The sequence below is a fragment of the Procambarus clarkii genome, chromosome 53 (genome assembly GCF_040958095.1).
Source record: "Procambarus clarkii isolate CNS0578487 chromosome 53, FALCON_Pclarkii_2.0, whole genome shotgun sequence".
Taxonomy (NCBI): Eukaryota; Metazoa; Arthropoda; class Malacostraca; order Decapoda; family Cambaridae; genus Procambarus; species Procambarus clarkii.
In genome coordinates, this window is record NC_091202.1 from 3337647 (window position 1) to 3348368 (window position 10722).

The 10722-nt window shown below is 37.2% G+C and overlaps 1 protein-coding gene across 1 annotated transcript; it reads left to right on the plus strand.

Annotated features, from left to right (window-relative positions):
- The first annotated feature begins 354 nt into the window (after nt 1–354).
- LOC138352280 (procathepsin L-like) lies at nt 355–3702 on the plus strand. Its single transcript, XM_069304655.1, has 6 exons — nt 355–453; nt 952–1104; nt 1457–1663; nt 1911–2102; nt 2484–2649; nt 3134–3702. The coding sequence occupies exons 1-6, from the start codon at nt 355–357 to the stop codon at nt 3340–3342; spliced, it is 1026 nt and encodes a 341-aa protein (XP_069160756.1). The 3' UTR covers nt 3343–3702.
- Nucleotides 3703–10722: the final 7020 nt, after the last annotated feature.

A 10722-nucleotide genomic window follows, 5' to 3' on the forward strand; every position in this document is an offset into this window, starting at 1 on the left:
ACACATTGAGTATTATCATTAATGGGATTTATGTTCTCACATTTAAATTATGATACTGATTTATGGTCTATATCATAGCAATTATAATAATAATTACAATTGTTTAACATCAAATTGCATTCAAAACAAAATCGAAAATTAGAAAACGTGCTTCTGTTGAAAAAAATTATTAATATTTTTGGTTCTAGATTACTATTCACTTGTGAAAATTACTATTCACTTGTGAAAGTCTTTGAAAATTGTTCTGTCATTTCCAACGTGTTACAGTCGCATCAGTCTGTTATGAGACTAAAGTGATGTTAATTATTATTGAAATTGTTACTATTATGATACTTATTTTTTCTTTCCCACTAGATGAAGTACTTGGCAGCATCAGTGTTGGTGGCCGCTCTTGCCGCAATATCTGCAGTACCTTACTCTTCTGTTGTGCAGGAAGAGTGGGAGACATTTAAGGTAAGAACGTTACCAACATTAATTATTTTTAAGAGTTCTTTAAGAAGAAAGCTTTAACATGTTTTAGGGGATAATAGTGTAACAGTTGCCATCATTTTACATTAGGTTAAAAATTAATGAGCGAACAATATGACAGCGTACCAGGTTTCATGTAAAGACTATTGCAAATAAAGAAGTTATATTTGTTTTGACTTCAAATTCGCTGGTATCACTGGTCACTTCAGTGTCGAGGTCGGTGAAGAGATTTATTGAGTGCAGTCAGTAAAGTCAGGGGTGATGGATGCTACTAGTGGTGAACTAAAGCGTTCCTTGCCAACTTCTTGTCATTGTTTATGTCATTAAAAGCCGTTGCTGATGTATTTATCTGAAAAATTATTGTGCTTGTAACAACTGTATTACATCTTCATATATTTAACTTCATATATTCTTAAAATCAACTATCTTGCCTCCCGATATTGGGAGAAGAAATGGTGTAATAATCAAAAATTATTTTTTTAGATTGAACATGACAAGAAATACGCCACTGATGTTGAAGACTCGTTCCGCATGAACATCTATATGGAAAATAGACTCAAGATTGCTGCACACAATAAGCTGTATGCAAAAGGACACAAGTCATACAGGCTCAGGATGAACAAGTTTGGTGACATGGTAAGTAGGATGAACCTCTAACGAGTAAACATTTGCATGAAAAAATCAGTAGGATTGAAGATAGAATCCTCAATGAAGAGGATTCTATCCTATGCGATGGATCCTCACAGGCACGCTCTAGGCACCGGAACATGGTCAAAATCATTGCAACCTGGGATTAAACTGAATCATCTGGTTTTCAGAGGATTCGAACCTCTCCTCATGGTTCCTACTGATTTTTTTGGTTGATGCATCACGTTAATGATTTCTAATTGTGTATTGTCTGCATCCTGATTCCACTCAGAACAACAAAACTCATTTGTTAAATAACCCTTATTGCCCAGTGACTTACGTGATGTAATATTTCTTGCAGCTTCAGACGGAGTTTTTGTCAACAATGGCAGGTTTCCATACGAACCACACCGAAAGATACAGATTAAACAGCATGTACAATGGTTCCACATACATTGAGCCGGAAGATGATGTTATCCTTCCCAAGACTGTTGACTGGAGAAAGAAGGGAGCAGTCACCCCAGTAAAAGACCAAGGAAAATGTGGATCATGCTGGGCCTTCTCAGCTGTGAGTATTATCATCTAACTTATTTTGTTTGTAATGTAATTCTTAATCTAATGATTCCTATTTATAATTATTAATATAGAACATTAATGACATTTTGGAAGTTCATTTGTAATGGTTTTATTATTATTATATAAAAATATTGATATATGAGCAAATATTAACATTTTCTCATATATTAATAATGATCATATAAAGAACTTACAAGTTTTGATGATGTTTTACAAAGTAATGTTTGTGTGGTCCACAGACCGGGTCACTGGAAGGTCAACACTTCCGCCAGACGGGTAAGCTGGTGAGCCTTTCTGAGCAGAACTTGATTGACTGTTCCACCAAGTACGGCAATGGTGGCTGTGACGGTGGACTGATGACCGCTGCCTTCAAGTACATTGAGGACAATGGTGGGATTGACACTGAAGATTCTTATCCTTACAAGAAGAAGGTAAATACACGTTTCATGATTATTATATTTTACCTGGGATGTGGTCTTGAACTTTTAAACAGTGAGTAGTTTGTAATATTAGCTGATGAGGAGTCCGCAAATATTGCAGTCTGTGTGTGGTTTGGTCAACAGAGTTCGTAATATTTGCTTTTTTGTGATTGACACTGAAGATTTTTATCCATATATCAAGGTAAATACACATTTAATGATAATTATATTTTACATATTTAAAACTGGTTTTAAACTTTTTAACAGATAGAATGATAAGCATTTGCATAACATATTTGCCTATAACATAAGCAAATATTACACATTTATATATAATGTACATATGTGTTTTTCATATTTTTGTACATAATAATATTGTAACCTTACTCTTAGGAAGGGAAATGTCAATATAAACAACAAGAATCTGGTGCTAAAGTGACTGGCTTTGTTCATATTCGCGAGGGAAGTGAAGATGCACTGAAGAAAGCTGTTGCCACAGTTGGACCAGTATCTGTTGCCATTGATGCCTCACACGGGTCAATCCAGTTTTACCATCATGGTAAGTTTTTTTTATTGTAAATGTATACATAGATCACATTTTACTGAAGGTGATCAGTATATTTCTGCATGCTCATATAAACGTGAAATGTGCATCATGTGTGTATATCAATTGTTTTTATTGTATGAGACCTTTATTGTTCAACGATTCTCAGGTCTTTCTTAGATCTGCTGTGTTTTCTAAAGTCTTTGAATATATATCATACTTTCTTTCTCATAGTGCGTTAAGTATTCATCATGTTTTCTACCAGAAAGTGTCATGTTCACACACACTGTGTGTGTCCACGTATACACACAATCATGTCAATGGGGTGGCGCGTCTCACTCACCATATCGACAATTCCCACGTTGTAACAGTATTTATTCTTCCATTTAATTTAATGCCTTTAAATTCGGAATCTCATTTATTTTGTAGGAATTATGTGTTTCTGAACAAATAATTTGTTAAATATTGTATTATTGAAGGATGAATATATATATTACAGGTGTTTATGACGAGCCAGAATGTAGTTCAACGAATCTTGGCCACGGTGTTCTGGTTGTGGGTTATGGCACTACGGAGGACGGAACTGACTACTGGCTGGTGAAGAACTCTTGGGGCACAACTCTGGGTGATGAAGGCTACATCAAGATGATGAGGAACCGTAGTAACCAGTGTGGCATTGCTACTGAGGCCTCTTTCCCCCTTGTATAAACTCATGGGGGAACCAGCGTGGCATTGTTACTGCTGCCTCCTTCCCTCTTGTATCGTGGGGACCCAGCGTAGCATGACTATTGTTGCCTCCTTGTAACACTCGAGGAGACCCAGTGTTCCAGTCTTGCTGCTCACTACTAACTTCCAGCATTAATTACGTGTCCACTTAGAACTGACATTTTATCTGCTGTCTAATTTTGTTGTTTTTCATCTGATTAATTTGAGAGATGTAATAAATTGAATCACTTTTGCCTCATGAAGGCAGGCAAAATAATTAGGTTCTCTGCCATAATGGAGTCTTCAATGAATATAGGAAATTAGGTAATTTAACTCAGAGGACTCAGTTGGTGAAGTGAAATTTTCTGAGGTCATGTATTACTTTATATTCTTTCGTAATAAAAATAAGCCAAACATTTTTTATCATTATGAACCAATTCCTAAATCAATTATCGGAAATTCTGACACCAATTACTAACATTGATTTGCAATAGTTAGCCATACAAAATGGATATTGTAAATGGTTACAATTATCTTGAGATGATTTCGGGGCTTTAGTGTCCCCGCGGAAGCAGGAAGCCCCCCCAGGAAGCAGCCCGTGATAGCTGACTAACACCCAGGTACCTATTTTACTGCTAGGTAACAGGGGCATAGGGTGAAAGAAACTCTGCCCATTGTTTATCGCCGGTGCCTGGAATCGAACCCAGGACCACAGGATCACAAGCCCAGCGTGCTGTCCGCTCGACCGACCGGCTCCCGAAGTACTGAAATGACGTCTTTACTATTGAAATGTTCTTACGTCACCTAATTTCTCTATCCCTGTAAAATTTATATATTTAAAAATGGTCAGGAGACCAAAATGGATAAAAAATGATTCTCCAGGACTGAATATAATTAAATCACAAATAATCCCAAGGTCTCCTTCACATTGTTGATAAAAGACAGTCAAAACCATTTCTTAGCGACGCATCCCCTGGCGCGTAAGAGAAGAGACTCCTTTAGCTTTGATGTCCATAGGGATTGGAAAGGATGGGGAAGGTAGAGGGATGGGGAGTTGAAATTCAGGAAGAGGATGCGGGTGTAGAGAGAGAGGAGGTTTGAAAGTTCGGTGGCCTGTCCACCATGGGTTGACATTTGTGTATGTTTGTTTGCGTATGTGTTATGTAGGGTTGTCAGTACATTGGCTGGGGGGCTAGTGTTTGTGACCTTGTTGGTGTCCTAAAGCACTAGAGCCGATGGAGCTGGCTGAAGGAGGTTAATCTTAGCAACATCAGGGTAGTTATACTTCTGATGCCACGACAAACGGTTTTTTGGTTTTGTATTTTTTTTTTAGGAGTTTTATTTATTTATATTGTTTTTATTTTTATTATTTATTTTTTATTTATTTATTTATTTATTTTTTATTTATTTATTTATTTTTATTTATTTTTTTCTTTATTCTTCATTTGGTGTAGATCGGGTCCGGGATGGGCCACTCATCTGGGTCGTCTGGCAGGCCGCTTAGTATTTGAGGTCTTGGGAAGGCCTCATCATGGATGTGTCTGATCACTTTTTGTAGGAGAGTGATTCTTCTGGTTCTGTGTGGTGGTTCGTGGATCTCGTCGCCGCTGGTGGTGTTTTCTGCTACGTAGGGATCTTCGGGGTCTGGGACATACATGTTCTTCATTCGGTACAGCTGTCTTCTGGCCAGGTAGCTGAGCCTGATGTTCATTGGCTTCATGTTGAGCGTCTCATGGATTTGGTCAGTTCTTACCCTGTCCATCAGAGTCGGGCCCTCCGCAAAGCGAAGTGCTTTGTTTTGTACTCGTTGGATCTTCAGCATGTTGGATTTGTTGGTGAGGTTCAGGGGGACATAAGGGTATTCCAGGCTAAGAGACTCCGTTAATTATGGACATCAAGTGTTCTGTGTCTGTTATATACTATTATGCTATATACTCAAATATAGACTATATTTATTATAAATGGCTTTATTTAGTATATTATGTCAAGTGGTTAGAACGCATAGCAAGCCACCTGGAACGGATAAACTTTTATAACTAAATGAATTCTCCATAATATCTTGTCTTAACTATAGCCGTTATATACTGGTCGCAGTTTATTACTGTTTATTTCAGCCGTTATATATTGGTTGCAGTTTATTACCATTTTACTCGTATCTTGTAACTCTATCATCACTACCTAACATTAAAACTTAACTAAACTAACTTTAAAAAAGTACATTTGTCTGCAGTAAACTGCATCTACCAGTCTTTTGACCACTTCAAACGCTGTGTAGATCGTCATGAAGTGATAGTGAATCTTCTTCCGTGTTTATTTTGCCGATGAATAAAAAATCCAGATTTTTTTATTCATCAGCAAATATGCAAATATTGCTGCTCAAACCTAAATCTAAATCATTTATATATATTATGAATAATAGAGGTCCCAGACCAAAGTCTTAAGGTACTCCACTTACAACAATTTCCCACTCTGACAAAAATGACTCCAATTATAATTACTTTATTTCCTTTGGTATAGCCATGCTGTGATCCAACTTAATAGAACCCCCAATACCGTGAACCTCTATCTTTTTAATCAGTATTTCATGTGGCACTGTATCAAAAGCTTTGCTAAAGTCAAGTTACACTAACATCTCAAACTTTACTATAATCAACTGGTCAACTATGCTGGAATAAAATGATAGCAATTTGTTTGCTATCATTAAAAACATTAACTGCAATTTGCAAAACCATGTTGTGGATCATTTAATAATTTATATTTTTCAAGATGAAGATGAATGGTATTTGCAATTCAATTAACTTTCCCAAAAGACATTAAGCTAATTAGCCGATAGGATCACATTATCGTTTATAGTTTGTTTATTGTCTATAGTCTATAGTTATTCTATATAGTTAGACTATGTATTATATTCTATTGATTATTGACACTTTGACACAAGTGATCTATCTCCTCCCTTAAAAATTGGTAATACATTAGCAACCTTCTACGACTCTGGCACTCTGCCTGACTCTATATGGTTAATGATCTATTAAATGGTTCGCAATGCTCCTCTTTGCATTCCTTAAGCACTCTGGCAAGCACTTCTTCAGGCCCTGGGGATTTGTTTGGCTTGAGTTTCACTAGTAGTAGGCATTTTTCAGTCTATTGACTATGGAGTCAATAGCCTGGGTGGGTAGGTATGGAGGAGAAGCTGTTACCCATGCAGCAGGTCCCCCCTCTCCACGTTCCTGAAATTATCCAATAGAAAGGCAAATGCCAATGCACATGGCTCCAGCAACGTCGCAGGAGCTGCCAGAACGAGGTCGACGTCAACAACGAACTGCCTTAGGGGCTCCAACTCCGGATTTTTCCTCGAGGTTGACTCCTGAAGCCTTTTCCCAAAAAAGGAGTTTCACTATTTATTTAATAACATTCATCCTGGTAAAAGCTATACTAGTCAACCTGTCCTTTTCTCTACCCACACAGACCTATTCAGCTGAAGGCATAATGTCCTCTTTAGTATGTACAGAAATAAAATATTGATTCAAAATTCTACTCATCTCTTTGCCATTATCAGTTATCTGACCTGTCTCAGTTTTTACTGGACCTATTTTTCCATAATACTTGTTCGATATAGCTGAAAAAAAACTTTAGGATTTGTCTTTGCTTGCCCTGCCATGAAAACTTCATAGTTTCTTTTTGTACTCTTTACCTCTTTTTTTAACATTGCCTACGCGTTAAACGAATTCCTGTTCTAAACTGACTTCCCCTATTCTTAGACCTTTTGTACGAAGCTCCCTTTTTGCTTGTAAGGTTCTTCAGATCCTTTGTTATACATTTCCGGTCATTCTCATTCGATCTATTTAATTTATATTTCTACGTTCCGGCCATTTGCTTAAAATATTTTATAATAAGTTATATGTTGAATCCACATCAAAATCCCTTTTCACACCACCCATTACTGGGTTCATGTATCGCTCCAATTCCGGTCCCCCCCCCCCCCCCCTCAACGCCTAGGACTTTCCAATCTATTTCAAAAACATTCCTTAGGCCATTAAAATCGGTTTTTAAAAAATCTGGTACAGAATTTTTTTCTACAATTCTATTACATTCTATGTTAAATCTGATTTCATTGTGATCCCTGTTCCCTAGCTCATTTCCTATTTCGATGTTATTAATTTGCGTAACACTAAGTCTAAAATATTTTTTTCACGCGTTGGTTCCTTAATGTTATCCATTATTATCAATTGTTATCAATTATTGTGCATTGTTATCCAGCCAGTACAGAAATAATATACAACTCATTATAGAAATCCAACATATATGACAAGAAGCACACAATTTAGTGCTGTCAATCTCCCTAAATTGGATATCAAATCACACTGGCATGAATGGACTAATTCATGAACGTTCGTAATAAGGCAAATAGGACACAGGGATTTACTAATCGAAGTGGATGAATGAACAAAACATAGGGGATATTAATAGGATATTAAAAGTATCAATACAAGACAGAACACGAAACAATGGATATAAATCGGATAAGTTTAGATATAGGAAAGACTTGGGTAAATACTAGTTCGGTAACAGGGTTGTTGATTTGTGGAACCAATTACCGCGTAACGTGGTGGAAGTAGGGTTCCTCGATTGTTTCAAGCTTGGGTAGGAGATGTATATGAGTGGGATTGGGGGGATATAAATGGGAGCTGCCTCGTAGGGCCAATAGGCCTTCTGCATTTACCTTCTTTCCAATGTTCTTATATCTTGCTCTGGTTAGGCCCATTTAGATTATGCCGTGCTATAGAATGGTGTAGATCGGGTCCGGGATGGGCCACTCATCTGGGTCGTCTGGCAGGCCGCTTAGTATTTGAGGTCTTGGGAAGGCCTCATCATGGATGTGTCTGATCACTTTTTGTAGGAGAGTGATTCTTCTGGTTCTGTGTGGTGGTTCGTGGATCTCGTAGCCGCTCGTGGTGTTTTCTGCTACGTAGGGATCTTCGGGGTCTGGGACATACATGTTCTTCATTCGGTACAGCTGTCTTCTGGCCAGGTAGCTGAACCTGATGTTCATTGGCTTCATGTTGAGCGTCTCATGGATTTGGTCAGTTCTTACCCTGTCCATCAGAGTCGGGCCCTCCGCAAAGCGAAGTGCTTTGTTTTGTACTCGTTGGATCTTCAGCATGTTGGATTTGTTGGTGAGGTTCAGGGGGACATAAGGGTATTCCAGGCTAAGAGACTCCGTTAATTATGGACATCAAGTGTTCTGTGTCTGTTATATACTATTATGCTATATACTCAAATATAGACTATATTTATTATAAATGGCTTTATTTAGTATATTATGTCAAGTGGTTAGAACGCATGGCAAGCCACCTGGAACGGATAAACTTTTATAACTAAATGAATTCTCCATAATATCTTGTCTTAACTATAGCCGTTATATACTGGTCGCAGTTTATTACTGTTTATTTCAGTCGTTATATATTGGTTGCAGTTTATTACCATTTTACTCGTATCTTGTAACTCTATCATCACTACCTAACATTAAAACTTAACTAAACTAACTTTAAAAAACTACATTTGTCTGCAGTAAACTGAATCTACCAGTCTTTTGACCACTTCAAACGCTGTGTAGATCGTCATGAAGTGATAGTGAATCTTCTTCCGTGTTTATTTTGCCGATGAATAAAAAATCCAGATTTTTTTATTCATCAGCAAATATGCAAATATTGCTGCTCAAACCTAAATCTAAATCATTTATATATATTATGAATAATAGAGGTCCCAGACCAAAGTCTTAAGGTACTCCACTTACAACAATTTCCCACTCTGACAAAAATGACTCCAATTATAATTACTTTATTTCCTTTGGTATAGCCATGCTGTGATCCAACTTAATAGAACCCCCAATACCGTGAACCTCTATCTTTTTAATCAGTATTTCATGTGGCACTGTATCAAAAGCTTTGCTAAAGTCAAGTTACTCAACATCTCAAACTTTACTATAATCAACTGGTCAACTATGCTGGAATAAAATGATAGCAATTTGTTTGCTATCATTAAAAACATTAACTGCAATTTGCAAAACCATGTTGTGGATCATTTAATAATTTATATTTTTCAAGATGAAGATGAATGGTATTTGCAATTCAATTAACTTTCCCAAAAGACATTAAGCTAATTAGCCGATCGGATCACACTATCGTTTATAGTTTGTTTATTGTCTATAGTCTATAGTTATTCTATATAGTTAGACTATGTATTATATTCTATTGATTATTGACACTTTGACACAAGTGATCTATCTCCTCCCTTAAAAATTGGTAATACATTAGCAACCTTCTACGGCTCTGGCACTCTGCCTGACTCTAATGATCTATTAAATATGGTAGATAATGGTTCGCAATACTCCTCTTTGCATTCCTCAAGCACTCTGGCAAGCACTTCGTCAGGCCCTGGGGATTTGTTTGGCTTGAGTTTCACTAGTAGTAGGCATTTTTCAGTCTATTGACTATGGAGTCAATAGCCAGGGTGGGTAGGTATGGAGGAGAAGCTGTTACCCATGCAGCAGGTCCTCCCTCTCCACGTTCCTGAAATTATCCAATAGAAAGGCAAATGCTAATACACATGGTTCCAGCAACGTCGCAGGAGCTGCCAGAACGAGGTCGACGTCAACAACGAACTGCCTTAGGGGCTCCAACTCCGGATTTTTCCTCGAGGTTGACTCCTGAAGCCTTTCCCCAAAAAAGGAGTTTCACTATTTATTTAATAACATTCATCCTGGTAAAAGCTATACTAGTCAACCTGTCCTTTTCTCTACCCACACAGACCTATTCAGCTGAAGGCATAATGTCCTCTTTAGTATGTACAGAAATAAAATATTGATTCAAAATTCTACTCATCTCTTTGCCATTATCAGTTATCTGACCTGTCTCAGTTTTTACTGGACCTATTTTTCCATAATACTTGTTCGATATAGCTGAAAAAAAACTTTAGGATTTGTCTTTGCTTGCCCTGCCATGAAAACTTCATAGTTTCTTTTTGCACTCTTTAACTCTTTTTTTAACATTGCCTACGAGTTAAACGAATTCCTGTTCTAAACTGACTTCCCCCTATTCCTAAACCTTTTGTACGAAGCTCCCTTTTTGCTTGTAAGGTTCTTCAGATCCTTTGTTATACATTTCCGGTCATTATCATTCGATCTATTTAATTTATATTTCTACGTTCCTGCCATTTGCTTAAAATATTTTATAATAAGTTATATGTTTAATCCACATCAAAATCCCTTTTCACACCACCCATTGCTGGGTTCATGTATCACTCCAATTCCGGTTCCCCTCCCCCCCCCCACCCTCAACGCCTAGGACTTTCCAATCTATTTCAAAAAGATTAGGCCATTAAAAT